Source organism: Rhamphochromis sp. 'chilingali' (genome assembly GCF_963969265.1).
Source record: "Rhamphochromis sp. 'chilingali' genome assembly, chromosome: 2".
NCBI classification, from domain to species: Eukaryota; Metazoa; Chordata; class Actinopteri; order Cichliformes; family Cichlidae; genus Rhamphochromis; species Rhamphochromis sp. 'chilingali'.
Genome location: NC_137930.1, coordinates 14,782,726 through 14,806,071, shown reverse-complemented (window position 1 = coordinate 14,806,071; position 23,346 = coordinate 14,782,726). Strand labels below are relative to the sequence as shown.

The 23,346-nt window shown below is 41.4% G+C and overlaps 1 protein-coding gene across 2 annotated transcripts; it reads left to right on the top strand.

Moving 5' to 3' along the window:
• The first annotated feature begins 888 nt into the window (after nt 1-888).
• pik3r1 (phosphoinositide-3-kinase, regulatory subunit 1 (alpha)) lies at nt 889-21,583 on the top strand. Of its 2 annotated transcripts, XM_080875459.1 has the most exons (15): nt 889-1,128; nt 2,160-2,791; nt 11,208-11,300; nt 11,390-11,464; nt 11,666-11,797; nt 12,460-12,661; nt 12,978-13,060; nt 17,359-17,560; nt 17,656-17,836; nt 17,941-18,066; nt 18,151-18,293; nt 18,383-18,559; nt 18,674-18,748; nt 18,835-19,005; nt 19,157-21,583. In XM_080875459.1, the coding sequence occupies exons 2-15, from the start codon at nt 2,452-2,454 to the stop codon at nt 19,344-19,346; spliced, it is 2,190 nt and encodes a 729-aa protein (XP_080731585.1). In that variant the 5' UTR covers nt 889-1,128; nt 2,160-2,451; the 3' UTR covers nt 19,347-21,583. The 2 variants fall into 2 exon arrangements, with proteins under 2 accessions (XP_080731585.1, XP_080731586.1); XM_080875460.1 differs by lacking the exons at nt 889-1,128; nt 2,160-2,791; nt 11,208-11,300; ... (2 more) ...; nt 12,460-12,661; nt 12,978-13,060 and adding an exon at nt 14,726-15,140.
• Nucleotides 21,584-23,346: the final 1,763 nt, after the last annotated feature.

Here is a 23,346-nt window from a genome sequence, read left to right as displayed (position 1 = left end):
AAAGCTACATTTCCTGTTAGTGTTGTAATAGTGGACTGAAATTTTGTACTTTTAAAGCTTGTTTTTGCATGTTAATATGACTCAAGGAAAGATGTCAAAAAGATGTCAATCAGCAGCTTGAAGTTCCGAGTTACTGTTAGTTTCAACACCATCAACTCCTGATTTCTACACTACTTCCTCTTTTCTGAATGGTCATGGCCCCTGATGTCTGTGTGACAGTGGAAACACTTACAGGCACCTAGCCCTGCACAAAGCTGCTTACAGTCTCTTTTTAGCGCAATCGGGACAGTAGGGTTTATGCTTGATAAGGGATTTCTTTCCCTGTCATAATTAGGCCACCCACATTCACAGTCATGTGTTTCTAATGGTGACTGAGATTATGGGACCTTCCATTCTGAGGAGATATCATGATTTATAGAAACAAAAAAGTGAAACTATGGTGATGAAACACCAAGTTTAACTCTACCATATACCAATTATATCTTTCAGTGGATTTCAGTTTTCAGGTTCAAGATGTGGATTAAAAAATAAGCCAATAAAGAATATGGCCAGCCCAATATATTTTTGCTCTTTTATGCTTTAGTTTCACACTGTTTTAGTGTGCATGATTTAAAATCATACAGCTCTGGAAAAAATATGCTAGATGTTTAATTTCACCAGCCAACAGAACATAGGTAATGGCAGGACTGCGTGCAAAAGTTATGTAATTTCCACAGGTGTTTCAAGTTGCAAGAGTACACGGAGAGGGGAGTGCCCACCACAACAGGAATACGATTGGATAGATTATGAGGCGTTTTTGATTGACAGAAAGATGGACCAATGAGATGCCGCTCTGTGCTTGCCCCCTTGTTGGTCGTAGAGGCGACGTTCAAGGGAACATTTGTTCTGGATGGTGAAGCTGTTCCGTCACGTCGGCAGGGTGTAGGTCGTAACATTTTGTTCTTCTCATTAAATCGGATTTAAAGTCGAGCCGAGAGTTTTTCTTTTTCAACCGTGCGCGTAAGAGATCCACCAACGGCTGCAATTAAATCTTCGCACATCGCAGATCTAAAGCTTAATAACGAATTGGAAGTGTTTTAGTGTGGAAGAAAGAGGGCTCGTTGCATTCGTCTGCGGATCCGTGTACGAGTAAGTTATTGCTCTCCAGTGTTTTTAACCTCGCTACAAAGAATTTATTTCTTATGAAGTTACAATTAAAGCGTGTTCTTGTTAAGTACTTAAATTTTGTTGAGTTATTTAAAACTACTTAAAGCGACTCATCATCATCCTCGGTTTAACATGCACTCCTTTTTTTCATTGAAGTTTTATTTTTTTTCCCAATTCCCTGTTCTGCTAACTTTTTCGTTACAACTCTAACCTTGCTAATAGCCTAAGCTATCTGATTCTGGTTTTAAATAGAGACGTTTAGTAAACCCTTATCCTGTTTTCCTCTAGCTGATAGCTAATTAGGTGGTGGTTTAGTTTAGCAGCAGGCTGATGTTGGCTAGCTAACTTAGCTGACTACTCCCCCGACATTTTTGCAGCGGCTGTAAAGTTGCACCGCAGGGCTGTAAAGCCGCCAGCAGAATAAACTGGACCCATGCATACGTTTTTAAACGCACAAATTCGCTCCCTGCGCGTTTTACAACTCTAAACCTATGAATAAGGGTGATGTTTATTTATATAACTCTGTCGGCATTAGAATAAAGCTGTCAAGTATAATGCTAACGCTAGCCCACTATATGTTGGCAGGGCAGCAGAGAAGTCGATTTCAGTGTGCCAGAAACTGTAATGTTCCAATAAAACTACACTGTCATCAATATGGAGTCTGCTCTTCAGTAAATTATTTACTTTTTAATAGTTATTTTGTTGGCAGCTGATTTAAGAAAAAAAAATACTGAGTGGGTCAGTGATGGCACACATTAAAACTGTTGCAGACATGATTTGGAAGCCATGTGACAAAGTAGGGCCACAAATGCATTATGGCGTATCATTATAAAAGTGTACATTTTAAATGTATTTACTGTATACTGTGGGCCTACTGTGAGAAGTTGCAGACTTCTACAGTATTTATATTGTAAAATCTTGGCATAACCCATTTCATTCACATTGGGCATTGTAAGGAGCCCATCATAGTCTTGTGCTGCCTGTTGTAAATGCTCTTTCCTCTCATCTTACAGGTCTGGGCAGCATTATCAAGATCACGGCTGCAGGCCATTTACTGATGGGTACATACTGCGAGGCAACACACCAAGAGAGCTGCAAATTATTCGCGAGAGACGGGAACTGTGAAAGAATGAAGACAAGCTAGAGACTGTTTTCACTGTAAAATCATAAATTGTAGCTTTGTTGGAACAACAGCCATTTTAACCAGCAAATGAGTAGCTGGGCTTAAGTTACTCAGAAAAAACCCTTAAAAATAACAAGACTGGTTCAGACTCATCTTTACAAGTGAACATTAAACACACAAACATGAGTGCTGAAGGGTATCAGTACAGAGCACTTTATGATTATAAAAAAGAGAGGGAGGAGGACATTGATCTGCATGTTGGGGATATATTGTTGGTAAGCAAAGGAGAGCTGGTGGCTCTTGGGGTCACCGATGGCCTGGAGCAGCGGCCAGATGAGATTGGCTGGTTGCCAGGCTTTAACGAGACCACTCAGGAAAAAGGGGACTTTCCTGGCACCTATGTAGAGTACATTGGGAAGAAATGGATCTCTCCCCCTACACCCAAGCCAAGGCCCCTGAGACCCTTACCTGTAGCTCCAGCCTCCTCCTTCAAGTCAGAGATGGACTCGGACTCAGAACAAGGTGAGTTTAAACAAGAGCTGTTAAACCATGTTTATTGGTATCAAATTCATGGGTGTTCTCCTTTATCTCAAAGTTCTGAAGGTTTTTTTTTTTTCCTGGATTACCAGCATAATACACGGCAGTGTGATTTCTGTACGAAAAAGGGGACAAATGCATGAGCTATCTGTATAACTTGCTAGTTTAAGCTACAACAGTTTTCATAATCTGTCTTAACATTATTATTAATTGTGACAATTTGAATGTATTAAAATCCTGAGGGTGTAAACTGATGTTAGCAATATTAAACCCCCCCCCCCCCCCCCCCCCAAAAAAAAAAAAACAAAAAACAAAAAACCCTTTTATGTCGCTTTGTGCATTCTCTGGTAGTCCACTGACACAGACAACTAGTTAAGTGTTAAAGTAAAACCTTAGCAAGTCAGAGTTGTGAATCTGTTATCAGCAGGATGCTGATGCTGCAAAACAGGGTTTTGTTTAACAACTCTGCCTGGTGCGGTACAGCTGCACTGAATGTGAACCATGCTCAGTCCCAGAGGACACGGGCTCTGGTGTTTATGCTGGATATAGTACACCAGAGCATTTTCTGCAAGCCATATGTTACCAGCCGAGATCATCCATCTTTGTCCTCAAACTGCATCTTAAGGGAATGCAATTCTCGTACCTGTGTAGCTCAATGTATACACTGGTAGCAGGGGGGCAGTTAAGCTAGCTCAAGCAAAATTGATCGATTGTGTCATCATTTAAACTATAATTTGCTTAAAAAAAAAGTAATGTAACCAATAATTTTCTGGTCTTTTTTTTAAACACCTTGTTAAATCTGTAAAAATATCAATCACATATTACTAACATCACAGAATATCTAAGTTATAGCTGAAATATTTTGGTGGTGGTGGGGGGGGGGTGTCTCCATATTATTATTATTATTTTTTTTAATTTTTTAATTTAATTTTTTTCTTTTGGTGGGTAAAAAAAAAAAATTATTTCGAGATGTTTGCAGTTCAAAATGACCCTTTGAAATGTGAGTCAGTGTTACAGCTCAGGCCGCAACTATGAACTGCAGTTAAAACTCGTCTTTTTAAAGACTCTGTGGCTTGTTAATGTGCACTTGAAGCTTTTTGCTCACCTAAAGAGCAGCTGTAGTCGCCAGGTTTCTAGTTTTTAGGCCATTTGTGGTGCTGTTGTGAAATTCTTTGCTGTGGTCTACAGTGCGAATGAGGAGCTGTTTTTTTTGTTTTTTTTTTTGTTTTTTTTTTTTTGTTAAAAAAGGGGCATATGTTGAATGGATGTGTTGTGGTTGAGTGGCAGCACTGCCAAGTGTGAATGTAGCACTGAGAGAAGAAAAGTTGCTGTGTCCTGGGTGGGGGGGAGAAAGGGCCCAGAGTTGTGGGTGAAAGGGGAAGAGAGTCCCTGTGCTAGTTTCAGGATGGGTGGATGAGGATCAGGGCTGAAGTGGAGCTGGGGGCTTGGCAGAGGGGCTGCAGCTGGGATTGGGGTAGGTTGCAGGCTTTGGGAGGAGCTTGGGATCTGCATGCTCAAGGGGGCTTTGAAGAGGGTCTTCTGCTCGGAGTGTTTGTGATTTATTGCCCACCACCAAGGGATCCTGCTCCCTTCCTCCTACTCCAGATTTTTTTTTCTCCTTCTTCCTCCTTTTTTTCCTTTTTTTTTTTTTCAATGTTTTGATAGCTCCTACCATCAGCTCTGGTCCCAGGAAAAGGGTGGAGAATGGAGGGCTTGGAAAGGGGCCTCTCCTCCCTTAGCCACAGGGGGGGTTTACATGAGTGCAGCAGATGTGGAGAGGGAAAGAGAGAGACTAAAGGGCTGGGCTGGGAAACTATTAGTCCTCATTCCAGCATTCAGCCTTTCTTTAAAAAACAACAACATTAAAGTGTTGCTCCTTTTACTAGGCCTCTCAGTTAACTGAATATACATGTGTGGTGCTGCCAAGCAGAAGAACTTGGAAAGCAAATAACCAGCTCAGAGCTCAATTTGCTTATTTGATTTAATTTAAAAAATCCACAGTTGGTTCCCAAACTGAAATTCTCCAAGTTTAAAAACTTCTCACACCTTTCACGTCTAGTATGTTGCTTTTAATGGTGAAAAAGAAGTAATTGAGGTGGAATTTCGAATAAGCTAACTGAGTCATAGTACTAAAAGAAAAAATACAAGCAGCTACTTTTAGTCTGTAGCCAATTGTGTAATTCCTGATGCCCAACAAGCACGTTGCATGTTAAATTTGTTTAGACAGTGACTATGTTATGGCCTAATATTAACCTCTGTGTTTTCAGTTCTGTGTTTTCAGTGTGTAATTACTTTATTTTTCTCCTCCCATCTGTTGGCCAGCATCAGCATTTTTCCCCCCTCTTTTCCCAAAACGTTAGATAAGTATGAATAACCGGTTGTTGCTCTGCACGCTATCACTAGGTACAGCCTACACGCTCGGTCTTGTTTAAGGATATATTTGATGGCAGGCTGTGTTCCCCTGCTTGTCTGAGCCTTATCAGTATGTTTGAAGTTTTCATGTGCACGACATTATAGTACGCAGTATTTATCCAAAAAAAAAATGCAGTGAAATGTTTTATAGCTTTCTGCTAAATATGCCTCCTGGTGTGTATGCAGACTTTTTTTGGTTACCAAAAAATGAAATGTGGATTTTATAACTAGTAATGGATGTACTTAATGGAGCATCTGTGCTGGCTACTGGAAGGCTGAGTGCAGCCTGTACAGAGGAGACGTTTCAGGGAGAGCACTCTGCATAGCTGGAGTTTGAGATAATGCAGCTCTCCTTCTCGGGGCCTCTTTAGCACTCAGGCTGACATCTGCTGGATTGAATACACTTTCTGTTGGTAGTGTCATTTTTTTTTTTTTTTTTTTTTTTTGCTCCCCCCCCCTTTGCTAAGAGCTCACTTTTCTCTTAAATTATACATGTAATGGCTTTGGCGTAGGTTTCAAATTGGTATACTCTTTTCATTTGTCCAGAGCACAGTCACAGTTCGTTAAATCCATCCAAGTCAGCAGCAGAATAAGCACAGCAGAAGTTTATCGTGTGATAGTTTCCTCTGATGTAGTGTTCCTCTGTGGGACTAAAGGCAGCTGGGGCCAGGAATTTGGTAGTCGGGGGTACGTACAGACTGCATAGTGGACTGATTTGTACCTTTGTGATGAATCTGTATTGTGCTAAGTGCTGATTGCTGTATCTCGACGCACAATACAGCTATACAACAAATGGGTGGATGATGAATAGCACCCTAGCGATTGCTCTGTGCTGTCATTGTTATGAGTGGACAAGCTGCTGGCAAAAGGAAATGTATTTGACTTTTGTACTAGGTGGAATATTAGTATGTTTAGAAGCTGTTGAGAGGAGAGGAAAAAAAAAGCTTTAGTCAGAGGTGAGAAGCGTGTCATTGACAAATTCAGTGCCTGTGAATCTCAGACTTGAGCTGGATTTAAATATATTATGACTTGTCATAGTTTCCAGAATGGGGAGGGGAGCCTTGTCACATGCAGTGTGTTTAAAGCAGCCCACGTGACAAAGGAAATTTGCATCCACATCATTAAATTGCAGATATAATAAAATTTAGTTTTGACTGTCCTTAAAGAAAGGCGATTTGTTAGTTTTTTGTTTGTTTTAGCATCCCGATTCAAACCTAAGATGACGAAGTTGTTTTTCCTCTCACATTTTTAGTTTTTCCATTTGTTATCAGTTTACTTTTGAGCAGTCCCTTCATTTTTCATTTTAAAGTTTAGTCTGTATTAACCGGCTACCCTTTCCCATCTAGTGTTCATCAATTAATTTTTTTCTTGTAGCCTTCTCCATGGGTGGTTTGTATTGTAAACTGATATGATGCAGAGACAAATAATGTAGTAGCTTCAATAACTGTTTGCATTTAAGTTTTCCTCTGGTCGGTTTAAAATGTAAAATTAAGAGGAACTTTAAGCATTGCTTAAAACTGTTAAACTGCTTTAAATAACAGTGACACGTGTGTGTGTGTGTGTGTGTGTGTGTGGGGGGGGGGGGGTTGACCTGTTCTTAATCTGTGTGGATGTGCCAGACATGACAATTATTTTTTTTCCCCTTCTGTCTGCCTCAGAGAATGTCAGACTGAGGTTATAGACACTACAGTTAAGGGGACAACTCTACTGCTGCTCAGTATATGACAGGGAAAAAGACTAGGACTCAAAAAATAACAGATTCATTAAAAAAAAAAATTGTGTGTTTAAGCAAGTGAGACTTGTGTGCATCAAAGTGTGCATAACTGTTTCATTGCATGAGGCCGTTCAGAGGCTGAAGTCTGAATTGCCAAATCTTCTTTACGGGAGTCGGAGCATGTCTGCTAGCAGGATTAAGAAATGGAGCAAGCAAATAAGGCAGGGAGGAGCAGACAGACTCTGTGCAATTAAACAAAGGTGAGATTGGAGAGTAACACAATTTCATTGGTGCCAGGAAAGTTATGTGTGTGGTGTGCGGGCAGCTCTTGTGCACTGGAGATGTTGCATTGCATTAAGGAGTGGACACAATAAATCATCTCCTCCATTCAGTTATATCTGTCCTGGAAGTTTGTTTGCATTGTTTTGCATCAAAAGTCCTGGTCACTTCTGTTAAGGCAAGAATTGCTATATTTGTGTTTTCCCTCCTGTGCCTCTTAATGTGTCATCAGAAAAAGAGCCTTTGCAGTTGCATATCTCAAAACTATTGCGGTTAAGCAGCCATCATGATATGCCCCACTTTCATACTATTAGAGGTGCAAGGCTAAGATGATCTCTTCTTGGAAATGCTCAAGCCCAACTTGGTGAAGTTCTTGAATAAGTCATTTTGTTGGTTTAAAATGGAGCACTGTAACAAAAAATAATTTCCCCCAGGGATCAATAAAGTATTCTGATTCTGATTTGCCAACCAACAAAAATAATTTGATTATGATTGTTATGGTCCCTGGTGACATTTGGCTTTTTGCATCAGAACAAACAAAAATAAAAAGTTTTAGTCCTGTTTTGATTTGACCTTTTGATAACTTAAATATATTCTCAAATTAAATAATATACTTTAGCTGTGGTTTTAATAAATCCGTGCACTATTACAAGCTAGTTCACATTGAAAGTGGCTAATCTTTGAATGAAGACACTGTTTAATCATCCTTTTACTTTATAATTTAAAGTGAGGCAGTAGTGCAGGTTGTACAATTGTGCTCAAGCCATTTAAGTTATCAGATTTGGAGTTGGTTTATTTTAATTTGATGTGAGAGGCTTCATTGGTTCTTAAATTTGATCTCACATTGGGAAACTGGCTGCTTGCATTACTTTTGCGATTCACTGATGCTCTGTGCTTCATAGGGTTAATTGCCAAGCTGTAGCAACAGTCTCCTCATTGGCTGTTACTTTGCTTTTGCACTTCATCTCCCAGCCTGCAGGAGGAGACATTGCCTGCCCTTTTTCCTAATTCAGCTCAGGGCTTCACTATTCAGCACAGTCATGCTCAGACATGTTAGTGCTGCCCATGCCAACAGAAAATCCAGAGAATTTGGCATTGCAAAGGTTTTAGGTTTTGGTAATACTATAAACTAGCTGCACCTAGTCTTACTAAATGCTACTGTAGAGACAAACAACTTTGAAATTTTTTTTGTACATTTTGCACAATTTTTACTTTAAAATGTGTTAGGTGGTGATCTATCACCAATGTGCCTTGGCTAGACCTTTTTTCCAGCCTTCTAAATTTATCCAAAGTGAGCGCTATCTTTAGTGCACTGGTAGTGCCCCAGCTCTGTTCTGCCCACAGTCCTTTCGGCTCAGACGTGCCGTTTGAGCCGGACAGATTGTTCCCCACACCACAGCAGAACCAGTGGCAGCTGCATCGACTTCCTCAACCTGCGGTTGTCTAACTGACTACTGACGGGCTGAGGCCTTGGGGGATATCATGAGGTCTGCCAAACATGCAGACGTGTAGAGGCACGTCCAAGGGGCCTCTGTCTCCATACCCTAGTTACCACAGAAACCAGCTTCTATTCAAGTCTTGGAGAGAGTCTGAGGAAGTGTAGCCTGTCAGCTGTTGTAAATGGAGCAAAATGCCAGCACATTGTGTTAATAGTGCCGTAATGCTACTGTAAAACATAGAGGGCCCTGTTTGTTTAATAGAATTAAAATTACCTTTCCAGAGAGAGTTGGAGATTCAGTTTGCATAAGCTGCAGTAAGGAGTTTTGCAGAACCTGCATTCACCTTGTGCCATTATCACAGTTAGGTATACCTATGTGCAGTAGAAAAGAATTGGATAGCTTTTACTGTAGCTAATTTTTACTTATTACCAATTTTTACAAAGTTTTTCTAGAATTAATTTGCCTTCCATGAACACATCAATTATAGGTTTCTTCTTCTTTCTTTTCCTTTCCCCTTTATGTTTCTGTGGTTTGGCCTGTATGGGCACGTTGAGCCTTGATCTCATGCCAAGGCATCTCAGAAATCATCACTGATACCTTGTGGCATTTCCGCCATATTTCTTCGGCTACTTGATACAATTCCATTGGTGCCGAAACTATCACATTGTCGACAGTACCAAGAAGCAACTCTATATCCTTCCTGACCCGTGTCCCTCAGAGGCTGACTGTGGTAGGAATAAATAGGCTGGAGGATCACTTGGAAGATTCTCCTTGTTTTTTGGTTTGTTTCCAAGCTGTGCAGAAGTACGAGCAGCTGTTTGTATATCAATGTATTAATCATTTTCAAGTGTTGAGTGTTTTTTAATCTAAGTAAATGTGTGAAAATTTGCTTGTTCCTTACACATATTTGTGATTTATTGTTTAAAAATTCCAGGCATCGTGCTGTCATGTGCTTTTTGAACATTGTGACAACGGGTGGGTCAGTGTTCTAAATTTAACTTCAGGTTGTGAATTTGGTTTCTCAGAAAACCTTTTGGCTGTAGAAGGAAGATCGTGTTGGATATCTTGTCTGGGAGAAAGATTACATTTCCAAGGTGTGTGATGGCTGCACTGCATGTCTCGATCTCTATTTCAGGAAACTTTGCAAAGTCTGAGATGGAACACCAACTTCTGAGAAACCTTCCTCCCCCCTCCATTCCCTTTCAGTTTGTATTTCCAATAACATCTTCCAGATGACCAGTTGTCCAAAGTGGATTTTTGTGTGTTCTCTGGTTTGAAAGGCTTTACTAATACATGTACTTGACACACAACAAGGCAGCCTGGGTCCTGCCCTAGCCAGAGAATGTGGTTCAGAATTTATTATTTAACTGACTGAACCCTCTTTCATGCAAAAGGGTAGCTTTTCAATAACCCCTATGCGTCTATGTATTAGCCACACCAGTACTTGGCCTTTAATGCCTGATTCAAAAAAGTAATCACTTTTAGGTGGAAAGAAAAAATAATGTTAAGAGAAAGGGTCCCATTCATAGTTTTGCAGCATTTTGAAACTGCAGACCTGATGTTGAACAGTTGAGCCTTTCAGGAAAAAAGCCTTTTCAAAATATGCCTTGGCGAAGATTTTATTTAGATTTGCCAACTCCCCTCCTGCTTTCATGTCCACACCTGGGTGCAAAGTTCTGAAGGAAAAATAAGTAAAAAAAAAAAAAAAAAAAAGTCAGACCTGGCTTACCTCATATCACAGGATATTTGCTTAGTTCCTTGGTCTGCCAAACCTTAACTTCAGTGCTCAGTACCTCCTGTTGAAACAGCCTTTTATAAATACTCACATTTTACTTTTGAAGCCACTTCATTGGTCTTGTACCTGCTTCCTTTGAAGTTCTGAGGAGTCAAGAATCTAATGAGTCTTTGCTGGTTCAGATGAATGGCAGCCCCTTACCATTTAAGGTCACATGAACAGTCATCACAGGATTAACTGTATTTAACTGACTGGCCAGTTATCTTTATTTAGTTACACATAAACTATAGATACTTTTTTGATCTTACAAAGGGAATTCGTTGTGGTACAGTAGCATAAGAGTAAAAAATAGAACAATCTCCAAAAAGTGTAACTAAATTCTGCTGTGTGGGACTCAGTTTTGAAAGTAAAACCAGCCATTGTCAGCACTCACCTCGAAGAAATGAGCTTAGTGAAATCCCCTTAAAGCCGTGTCTGTTTTGCAAACAGCCAACAGCATAGGGCAACTGATTGTCTTGGTCGTGATTGTGTTGTTGTTTGATTTGGAAAGCATAGGTTGGATGTAGAAACATTTTCTCTTCTTGCTTTGCTGGCTTTTGTGTTTTGGGAAGGGCAGGGGTGCTAAAATGGAATTATTCAACTGTTATTAGCAAATTGTGTGGTGCCAGCATATTTATTGGACTGAGTAATTTGGTTCACAGGTATGACGCTGGATTTGTACTAAGCCTTGGTGGGAGGATTTTCACTCCGTTTACACAAACTGAAATTGCTTGTTTTATTTATTTAAAAAATATTTTATTTTATTTTTTTAACGATCTTTAGGTTTCTTCTTGCCCGACTTGACGGAGCAGTTTTCCCTTCCAGAGATTGCTCCACCCATTTTGATCAAACTGCTTGAAGCAATTGAGAGGAAAGGTGAGCTTGACTGAATCAATTTCATATTTTTGTTGGCATTTATTTGGCATGTTATGTTTCTACAGTATGTTTCGTTAATTATTTTGTAGGTCTGGATAACCCCACATTATATAGAACATTTAACGCTGGTGCTGGACTTGAAGTCAGGCAGTATTTTGATTGTGGTAAGTAGCTCTTTTTATCATGTGTTTTATAAGCCTATATGAAGAGGAAGTCTGAGTGGAAAAAATGAGTGGGGTGCATAAAAAAAGGTTTCTAAGTGTGTGCATAAGAGTCTGTTGGCCCAGAAGAGTCTGTGCTATAGTTAAACCTAACTTTACTGAAGTGAGTTCAAGCGTGCGTCTTTGTGCCGTTCTGCATTTCAGACCCCCCATCTGCAGACTTGGATCACCTGGAGCTTCCAGTCCTGTGTGACGGTCTGCGTAGGTACTTGCAGGATCTTCCCCAACCCATCATTCCCACTGCAATATATGCTCAGATGGTTCACAGTGCTAAAGGTGAGAACAGAAGGTTCCCTCACAGTTTCAGTGGTCATTTGTTGATTGTACAGGTTGGCCTAAAGAGAAGTGCTGACGTAATGTACTCGTGCCCTGCTGCTGAACATCATGTACTCATGAACACTAAACCACAAGACCTCATCAGTACCCATTGTGTCTGAGGACTTCTTTTTTCTTTGTTTTTTGTTTGTGTAAAATTAGCTTTTATTTTCTAAAACATCTATGGGTCCTTTAAGAAAATAAGAAATAGAAATCTATGTATTTATTTCTAATTGTGTATTTTAGCACATTTCCTTAACCTTAGTCTTGCTGTCTGTTGCAAGCAGAGGGGAAAAGAAGAAATTCTCAGTGTTATGCATTCTCTTGCTGTCACATGGCCAGAAACAGGATATCTGCGGTTAATAGGAACTAAAACAAGCCTGAAAGTTTATCTCTAGCATCTCTGAGCAGCCAATCACCTGCCAGTGTACCTTATGCTCATTGTCAACCACACAGTGTCTCTGCGGTTTCCAAGTCTTTATTGCACATGACTCCTTTTTCCATTTCTTTACTGTGTAAAGAGAGCTTTCATTTTGTGCTGCTTTTCAACTGCAGAAGACTTTAAAGTAGGGCACTTTATCTCCTGTCTTCCTGAACGTTTTGGCTATTCTCATCTTCAACAGAGGTGGTGAATCCTGAGGAATGTGCCCAGCTACTACGTCGCTTTGCTAGCGCCCCAGGCCGTCCTCCCCAGTACTGGCTGACTCTCCACTGTCTGCTAAGGCATTTTGCTAGAGTGTGCCAAAACGGTTCCAAGAACCTGCTCAGTGCCAGATCGCTGGGCGAGATCTTCAGCCCTGTGTTTTTCAGACAACAGGCCACCAGGTGGGTATTGGGAGTGTAAGGCTTATGCTGCACTGCATATTTTGGTTTGTAAAAGATAGGCACTCAGTCAGCAGACAGATAAGCATGCAGGCTTAGTCAAGAAATGGCAAGACACGCACTGCAGTGTATCACACATTCATGTGTTTTAGCTGTACACGGATGTAGGTTGGAGCTTTTTTGCTTACCAGCTGTGCGGCACAATTAAAGTAGCTAAGCCTGAATTGCTATCTGATTGAAAACCGCACAGAGCAGCATTGACTGTCACCTTGGCTCTGAAACAAACTTTGTTTACCTTGCTTTTTTGTCCCCCTCACAGTTGTGAACCCAGTCTGGATTCTCACATCAAGATCATTGAGGTTCTGGTGACCAGTGAGTGGAGTGACAGTCAAGCTGCACCAGGTAATTGACTGCTGTATTTTCGCTCGATTTTTCACCCATCACAAAACTACTGCTGTTCCTACTACTGTGGGTGCTCAGGGCATGAAAGTAAACGGTTAAAAAAAATGCATTCAGTTAAAAAGGAAAAGTAGATGGAAAGGATGTTGTGCTTTGCATTACTGATCTAACTGAAAGCTGTAAGGAACTTGTGCAGGATTTACATTGAAAGGAGAACATAAATTTGCTCTGCATTGACTGTGCACAGCACTGACTGAGACCTGAGCTATTAATAGCTTGAAGAGGAGGGTCGAGACTTAGTGCTGCTGCAGTTGTAGGGAACCACAAAGTACCCAGTGATTGGAAAGTTACTCATATTATGGCGCTAAAGCGAGTTGATTTTTTTTTTTAGCATGTGCTTATTAGTAGAAACAAGTGTTCTTAGTTGAGTCTTTGTGGAGTGGTTTGAATTAGGTCTTCTCAGTTTGTAAAGCATGAAAAGTTTTCTTTCTGAACTAGCATATTTCCATGTTGCAGATGAATGTTTTTTTTTTAATTTTTTTTATATGCAATGAAATGGTATTATGTATTATGTAAAAGGTTCTCACTGGAATTTAATGACTACAAAGTAGCAACTTGTGTTAGAACAGTATTTCTCTGTCTAGCTTTATTTTTGTCAGCCTCATGAATATGAACATTGGGGAATTTGCATGTGATGTAAAATCTTCAGTAAGATTCTGGGTGGTTCTTGGAGCACATTTTTAATTTTTTTCGTCTCTACTCTGGCTTTTGCTGTTATGTAGCATGTGCCTCCAACGGTATAGATGACAGATTCGTGCAAGTCTGATTTTGTTCGTGTTACTGCAGTGGACTGCATACAGACAAAGCTGGTCTGGTGATTTGAGACAGCAGAGCATTGCATGGCAGTTCTGTTTTTACAGCTCTAGTTGGGAGCGGTGTCATTGGCAGGCCCAGCACTGACTGTGGCTGCTTAAACTTTTTATTACCTGTTAGGACTATTTATAACGCTCCTGTGCATGGTCTGCTCTCAGCTGTCAGTGATTTGCACCTGCAGGGAGCTCTTTGGCTGTAGGCTTGATGGATGGCTGACTGAATGGTTGGGCAGGCAAGAGAGAAACCCTGAAATGCTTTTTGTTGGTTCTGCACATACCCATAAAGACTGTACCCAGTGTAACACATGGCAATGTTTAGTCGGGCCAGACTGGTTTCAGTCACCTGTCTAATGCAAATAGTACGGGTAAATAACCTAATTTCTAAACACACATGTACGGAACATGCATGCATTTCTGTGAATGACCTGTATGCGCGCGCGTGTGTGTGTGTGTGTGTGTGTGTGTGTGCCTCCCAGTTACTGCGTTCCTATTTTAAGTAAGCGACAAAAGGCCCACTTAGATTTGGTTGGCTGGAAAGTCGGCCTGCTCCACAGAGCACTTCTTGTTAACTCAGGGCTGCTTGTAGTTCTAGGGCCACTTGCCTCCCCCTTCAGTGGATGTCCACATGTCCTCCCTGTCTCAAAGTGCTCAACTCAGCAAATATTTGAAACTTTGCAAGTTAATCATAAGACTGCCCCCCTCCTTCCCCACCCCCAAGCCTCCGCCTTTACAAACAGAAAGAGGGAGTGACCAAAGAGCATAGAGAGACACACAAACCAACGCAGCTGGCACAAGTGGCTGCTTTCAGAACAGGCTGCATCGACACTGGAGCAGCTCCTGCTAATCATTAACTTTGTGACTACACGTGAGCAGGCCTCCGCCTCACAGGGCTCAGAAAGGGAAAGACAGAGAGACTCAGCCCTTTACCGCACCTTCAGCAGGAACTGAGCAGTCAGTCAGTGAGACAGTCGCATGCGGCACCTGCTTCACGTCGAGCGGATTACCTGGATTTCATTAAGAGGCACACAAAGCCGTGACCTTTTAAGAATTAAAACAGACCACGTCCATGTACTCACTGGTCTAAACTATGAAATGGAGCTTTACAGAAGGACTTGAAACTAACTCTGTTGGATTTACTTTATTGTTTGGGAATAAAAGAGAAGCTGCAAAGAAGAGAGAACTGATTCCTCGAGACATGCACAACTTGCAACGTAAGTTTGATGTTTCAGGTCTTGTCTTATAAAGGTGTCAAAAGTGGAACATTGTGTGTTCTGCTGCGTTTGCCTTCAGGCTATAACGAAATGGGCCTCGTGCGTAAGATTAAGACACAAATGTCACAGCTTAGAAAAGACAGAACAGGAATAATAGGTTTGTGTTTTAGTAAGACTTCAATCTTTGCTAGCAGCAAACTTGCCTCGGGCAACTGCTCATGCTTATGAGTTATGGGCCATACTTGAGTGCGCATGAACCTCTGCATTAAGATCAGACAAAAGAGGCTCTTGAACATTTAAGTAGTTTATAGCTATGGTGGACAATGGCTAGTTGATGTTAAAGTCTTTTTAAATCCACTGTTGTATTTTTTTTTTCTATCCAAGTGCGGTGGAACAGGTTTGTTCACTTAGGTCTTACTCAAACATTAAAACCTGTTCTTTTTTTCCTCATTTGTAGTTGATGTGAACTATATAACTTAAGCGTCTAAAATTTCCACCAACTGTCCCTCAATTGAACTAAGGACAACGATTGCTTTCACTTGAATCTTCTACCTTTACCAAGAACTGGGGCTATTTTAATTTCACTCAGGAAATCAAGGGAGCTATCCCTGTCGTGCTGAGCGTCACGCTGTGGGATTATAGACGTATTTTGGAGCTCTGGGTGCCGCTGACCGGGCCAGGCATTATAATTTAGCTGCGTACGTGCTGCTGCAGCAGAGTAGGCTTTACGAGTGCCAGCAGTGGGACGGACTAAATGTCCGCACGACACTCGCGGGGAGGAGGGGCCGAGTAACCTGCAGGGGAGCAAGTGGACAAGCTGAACAGAGAGCGAGAGGATGACAGAGGAGAAGCATGGAACAGGGAGCAGGTCCTTTCTCTCTCCTCTGCTAGCAGAGAGATGCGGCACGCTTGCTTTCGCAGATGGATGCACACCGGGACGCAGTGCTGGTTGATGCAGAGACGCAGTCGTTTCAGTTATCTATTTAGAGTTCTAAAAAGGCGACACTTTTACAATGACCTCATCGCTCACAGGAAATGAAAGATGCAGGAGCGGTTGGTGACAGACCCCCTGTGTGATTGGCTGTGGTAAGTGATGTAACACGTTACTGAGCAAGCTGCCCTTAATGGCTTTTCAAGTACGTGTTTAAGTGGCTGTAATAAAGTATTTGTGTGGAGCAGAGGCGAGATTGGATCAGCGCAAGTTGTCTGTCTGTGGAGGTGTTTGGCTCTGGTTTTAGAAGCCTGGTTTCTTCATGCGAGTTAGAAATTTCTAGTAATCTGGAGACAAAGTGTGATCAGGTTGGAAGGCAGGCGGTATGCAGAGAAGCGCTGTGGTCGGATTGGTAGGTTGCATTTGCGCAGAATGGAAACATTTGAAATCTATGTCACGGTTGTAGCTGTGTGCACAGTGCTTGTGGTTTCAGCGTGCAAAGTTCTGCAAGGTCCATTGCAGCAGGAGGGTTGTGAATGCAGTGGCAGCGAACAACAGCAGTGCAGATTTGTGGGGTTTAAAAATAGCCGACTACCTTATCTCTGCTACTGGTAGCTTCACGGTGAGCTCCAGCTTTAAGAGTTTAATTGATTTACTGATGGTAGAAGAGAATCTGGTTATCCTGCTGGTAAAGGCTTAAAGGGTCATTAGGATTTCAGTCTGTCCTATTTTACTGTAAAATGTTGTGCAGCCATCTTTTTCTGCTGTTCTCTCTGCATTTTTTTTTTTTCCTGCATGAAAAAGGCTTCACTGCTGCGTTAGGAGCTGGAAATATTTATAGATGGCTCCATTTCTTGAATGAAATTCATTCTCCCTGACTCACGCTTCAGTTCTCCTCCCACTGCCTCACCAATGCTGCCTCTCTGTTAGACATGGGAAGCCTTTTTTTTTTTTTCTTTTTTTTTTTCCTTTCCCCACAACCCAATTCATGGAAAAGGATGCATGCGAACGAGCATGTGTGCCTACGTGCCTATCCAGATGAGGGTTCATTCTTTTGAAATATTAAATAAATTCAAAGAGCAATTTTTTTTTTTTTTGTATTTTTAATTATTTACAAGAAGATCAAGTAAACATTTTAAAGGCAGTGCAAGCGTTCCCCTAAAAATCTGCCTTAAAATGTCCAGATCTCGAGCTCTGAGTCGGCTTTATTTTAACACAAACACTCATAAGCCTAATCGCGTTGTAGTCGATTTATTTACATTCTGTGTTCTCTGCCTTTTCCTGCAGCTCTACCTCCAAAGCCACCCAAGCCCACATCTGTGATTAACAACGGTATGAACAACAACATGGCGCTACAAGATGCTGAATGGTACTGGGGAGACATCTCAAGGGAGGAGGTCAATGAGAAACTGAGGGACACTGCAGATGGTACGTTTTTGGTGCGGGACGCCTCTACAAAAATGCACGGAGACTACACTCTGACTTTGAGGTAAGTGTCTTGTCCTCTGTTTCCTCAAATTGACTGTTTATCCATTTGTAGTTAGTGACCTGTTGGTTTAACCGCCGCTGCTGTTTCGTCTACAGGAAAGGAGGAAACAACAAGCTTATCAAGATATTCCATCGAGATGGTAAATATGGCTTCTCTGATCCACTAACCTTCAACTCAGTCGTCGAGCTCATCAACCACTATCGCAACGAGTCCCTGGCTCAGTACAACCCCAAGCTAGACGTCAAGCTGCTGTACCCCGTGTCTAAACACCAGCAGGTGAGGTGGCAGCTCAATGCATCCCAGCAGAATTAAAACACCTGCGTGTTTAAAGCAGTTGAACCTCAACTTTTTCCTGTATTTGACTATGACTCTTTCTTCAGGATCAAGTGGTAAAAGAGGACAACATCGAAGCTGTGGGCAGGAAGCTCTGCGAGTACCACCAGCAATACCAAGAAAAGAACAAAGAGTACGACCGTCTCTATGAAGAGTACACCAGAACATCACAAGTGAGTACCACCCCACACCTAGGATCAAGAGTGTTACTGCAGTGTTTGTAGGTCAAGTGCTTAACACTGTGCTTCTGCTCGCAGGAAATCCAAATGAAAAGGACGGCGATAGAGGCTTTCAATGAAACTATCAAAATATTCGAGGAGCAATGCCAAACACAAGAGCGCTACAGCAAGGAGTATATTGAGAAATTCAGGAGAGAAGGCAATGAAAAAGAGATTCAGAGGTAAGAGCAGACCACACTTTGTTGTGCATCAGCTGATAACGAAATGCTTGCTCTGCTCAGAACTCATCCTTTTTTTCCTCTCCTTCCAGGATCATGGGAAATTACGAGAAGTTGAAATCGAGGATTAGTGAAATAGTAGACAGCAAGCGCAGGCTGGAAGAAGACTTGAAGAAACAGGCAGCAGACTACAGGGAGATCGACAAGAGGATGAACAGCATCAAGCCTGACCTCATCCAGCTCCGCAAGACCAGAGACCAGTATCTCATGTAAGTGCAGCGCCTGAACAGCATCCTGGCTACATCGGAAACTAGTCTTCCCTCTGAGGGAAATCAAAATTGGTCTGTCCTGCTTTCTAATGTCCATGACTTTTCTCTTTGTAGGTGGTTGACCCAGAAGGGAGTCAGGCAGAAAAAACTCAACGAGTGGCTGGGAATCAAGAACGAGAGCACAGAAGAGTAAGTTAGCGAGTGTCAATCATCCACTCGCTGGACAAAAAAATGTGCATTTTTCATGACAACTTATATTTGTTTTGTGTTTTTAGTCAATATTCTATGGTGGACGATGATGAAGACCTTCCTCATCATGATGAGCGAACCTGGAAGCTGGGCAACATCAATCGCTTACAGGCGGAGGCGATCCTCCAGGGCAAGAGAGACGGAACATTCCTGGTTCGAGACAGCAGCAAAGCGGGATGCTACGCCTGCAGTGTGGTGTACGTATCTGGCTGTTACGTAGCAAAGAATTGCAGTTTTAGTGTTGAAATGTCTTCCTGCTGTTACGGCTTCAGCCACCACTGAATGAACTACTTTTAAAGTTGATGGAGAGCATCACAGCAGGTTGTGACTCCTGTCCTCTCTTTGCAGTGTGGACGGCGAGGTGAAACACTGCGTCATCAACAAGACCCCCACAGGGTACGGCTTCGCTGAACCTTATAACCTGTACAACTCATTAAAAGAACTCGTTCTTCACTACCAGCACACGTCTTTGGTCCAGCACAATGACTCTCTGAATGTGACACTAGCGTACCCTGTGTACGCTCAACAGAGACGATGAGGACCCGGACGTATCCATATTGACGATTAAGGCCCCATGGAAGTTGGAGACATGTTTCGACCACCATGATTAAGGCTTCGATAGCCGGACTTGGACTTGAAGTTGGAGGAAAAGTCACAACAAAGCCTGAAACATTTCAGTGACTTTGCCTAAACCATGAGCCTGAGGCGAGTCTGAATGTAGATTTTTTTTTTTTTCCCCTTTCTGCTTTTTGTGGGAGCACAGAATCGAGCGAACACTGCTGAACTCGCCCAGCGGAGGACATTTGAGGCCTTCTCCTTATGGTGCTTGTTTTTGTTTTGTTTTTTCCCCCTGTTCCCAAAAGCTTTACCAGCTGGATTATCAAATCGCAACAGAACTCACCGGCTACAAATTTTGTTTTTCCTTTTTCCCCTTCTTCCCCTGTTGTGTGTGTGTGTGCGCGCGCGCGCGTGTGTGTGTGTGTGTGTGTGTGTGAGACTGTCCATGTGACCAAATCTCATAGAATCAGGAAACTCTGTGATATTGGAGGGCTGTGTAACACTTTGCTTGTATTAACTGTTCAGTAGCAGACCATGGATCAGCTGACAAATGTAGCAAAATGGCACTTTTTAAAAAACAAAACAAAGTTTCACAAAAGAAACTCCTATGGACTTTTATTAGAAGAGCAGAGAGGACAAGTACCCACACTCTGCCTTCTCACTGATGAGCATTACAGTGCATACGTAAACTTGATTTGAACTGTGGGCAGGGAGAAACTATGAATGGACTATTCTTTCATGTACATATGTGAAAATGTGCAGTCATGACTCGTACCAAAAAGGATTTGTTCCTCTTTAGTTGTATCCTGATCTGCTATGCAAACCTTTCTCCATTTTTATTTCAGAATTGTTTTATTCTGTTGCAAACCCACAATATAAGCTTGTTTTAGTGCTTGAAAAGTATTTTTTTGTTCCTGTGTAAATATCCAAGAGGATATTTTGTCAAAATGCCAAGATACAGTTTAAAAAATGCTTATGATTTTTAGAAGATGATAGAAACATACTTTATTATAAATTACTTTAACAACTGGTATACAGATGAAAAGGTTTTTTTTTTCTTCTTCTTTTTTTTTTTTTTTTGGCTTCAAACTAATTTTTTCTTCTCAGGCAGAGCCTTTTGAGTATTTGAGCTGCTTTAGTCACAAGTACTATTTCCGACAGAGCTAAGCCTACATGCAGTTCTTTGTTAAAATGGACAAAGAAGGTCAGGCTGATGGGATTGTACGACCCTTATCTACCATCACAGAAACAACAGTATAGATTTATTTTGTTATAAAATATATTTGTTCCCATATGAGAATATATCAAAGCAGACTGGTGTTTTCAACTGGTGGATATTGCTATTAAAGATCAATATGCATTGTACACTTACTATTTTTTCTGTATCAGAAAATCACTGTGTTTACATGGGTGGATCGGCTCATTTCAGACGGTAACCTAATATTTCATAACCCCTAAAAGAAGGAAAACAAAGCCACGTGCTCTATTCCCGCACCCTAAATTTGGCTTTTACAAGTCTACGATACAAGTGCGCCAGACCACGTAAACTATGACGTAAAAAATCACAAACTGTATTACTCACAATATATTTTGTAACCCTTCAACATGTCATCACAGCTGTCAGGTGAATCTGTTGAACGTATCTGTAGAAAACTAGTTGTAGAGACATTAACAGAATCTGATTTTGATAGTTTCCCGTTTTTTGTTGGCGTGACAGTTTACTTTAATTCCCATCTTGGACGCAACTTGTTCTCTTGGGAACGGTCTACATGTACAAACCACAGAGGAAAGCTTAGTTTTAATTCACAATTTTCGTTATTTACACACAGACTAGTTTTAACACATTTGACCAAATTACTCATTCACAACTTTAAATGTAACACATTTATAGGAGTTGTCTTTTTTCCTTTTTTCTTCCCCTCCCTTCCTCCAAAGCTGTTAACAGGTGTCTCATATTTGACATTTAGATCCTCAGCAGCTGCTGGCATGAACATTTTGATTCCCTTTGTCAATTTTTCTTAAGTCTGACAATGTGCACCATTATTTCTTTACCCCATTTCTGGGTAGTATTGTTGTTTTATTGTCCTTTTTATTTGAAGCTCCTCTTTGGTGTTGGCGTCCCAAAAACGATTGGATTGAGATTGCCAGTGTTCCCCAGTTTTGCTTTGAATCTGTATTGGGCTTTGTTAAAAATGAAATAAAACTCTTCTTTTTACGAAACAATGGCTTTGTTTTGACGAGTAAAATGAGTTCATGTTAGTGGTGTTGCTCTGTTGGCAGTTTTGGCCAAACCGACAGTATGTAACTGATTCTATTCTCTTAACTAGAGTAACTGTAGCTTAAGAGGATGGTTGACAACTACAATTACTGCAATGAACTTATTGCTCTGAAACAGTTGCTTCAAAAACAGAGATTAGTGCTGCAGATTTGGTAAACTGATGTTAAAACAAGATGAAGTCGGTCTACTATTGAATGTTGGCAATTACATCTACACATCTGTCTGTGATAATACAGCAATTAACTTTAAATTCATGGAAATCACAAATCCTTTGCCATATCCATACATGGAAATTCCCACTACTAGAAACACATTCCTCAACAAATAGTGGTGCAGTTGCTGCAGGAAAGCCATTTAACTGTAAAGGAACATTTGTATATGGGCGACCGTGGCTCAGAGGGTTGGGAAGCGTATCTGTAACTGGAAGGTCGCAGGTTCGATCCCTGGACTCTGACCTGGTCGTTGTGTCCTTGGGCAAGACACTTTACCCTACCGCCTACTGGTGTTGGCCAGAGGGGCCGATGGCGTGATATGGCAACCTCGCTTCTGTCAGTCTGCCCCAGGGCAGCTGTGGCTACAACTGTAGCTTGCCTCCACCAGTGTGTGAATGTGAGAGTGAATGAGTGAGCGCTTTGGGTGCCTTAGAAAGCGCTATATAAATCCAATCCATTATTATTATATAATTACTGCTAAAATCGGCATGCAAAACATGCTAAGCTAAACATGAGATTAATGCAGTGTTGAACACTCCAAAAGTGACAGCCTACCTCCTTGACCTTGATTTTGATGGAAAATGAGGTCAAGGGGAAGGGCTGATCCAAAGGAAAATGAATTCAGTGATAATCCTAGCAATGTAACAGACCTAACTATAGCAATCCCTGAACGCACTTTGATACAGTTAATATATCTTTTAATCTTGGTTTAGAGAGGCAATACGTGGACAAGAAGCAGACTTTATTACAGCATCATATTGTTCAGAGTTCACCTGTGGGGTTAAGAGCCTGTGGTTGAAAATTCAGTTACATTTGAATGATCTGTGCTGAAGTATCCCTGCGATTTATGGGTTGGTCTTATCACCTTTCATTTTCATAAAGGAGATCCAAGGGGTGCCTTACTATAGAGAATTTCACGAGTTCCTATATTATAACAACTATAATATGAGAACACTAACACTTAAGGGCGACCGTGGCTCAGGGGGTTGGGACTCGCATCTGTAACCGGAAGGTCGCCGGTTCGATCCCTGGGCTCTCTGTCATGGTCGTTGTGTCCCTGGGCAAGACACTTTACCCTACTTGCCTACTGGTGTTGGCCAGAGGGGCCGATGGCGCGATATGGCAGCCTTGCTTCTGTCAGTCTGCCCCAGGGCAGCTGTGGCTACAACTGTAGCTTGCCTCCACCAGTGTGTGAATGTGAGAGTGAATGAATAGTGGTATTGTAAAGCGCTTTGGGTGCCTTGAAAAGCACTATATAAATCCAATCCATTATTATTATTATTATAACACTAAAGTATATTAACTACTTGGAAGCATCTATAAGAACGATAAGATACTTCCAAGTAACTTTGCAAAACTGACTTCTGCTAAATTTTGATACAGCTGATCTTCCAGCATCATAGATTCAGATCTCTGAACAGGTTTGAGGTTTTTCCCCAGCATAGTGGTGCGTTACAGACATTTACAGGTGTACAAACCAGTTTTTGCTG

Bases quoted from the DNA above. Each gene is read 5' to 3' on its own strand.
- pik3r1 (XM_080875459.1), top strand. From the start codon at position 2,452: ATGAGTGCTGAAGGGTATCAGTACAGAGCACTTTATGATTATAAAAAA. The intron at 11,301-11,389 runs GTGAGCTTGACT...ATTATTTTGTAG, and splicing joins TGAAGCAATTGAGAGGAAAG to GTCTGGATAACCCCACATTA. The intron at 17,837-17,940 runs GTGAGGTGGCAG...CTCTTTCTTCAG, and splicing joins CCGTGTCTAAACACCAGCAG to GATCAAGTGGTAAAAGAGGA.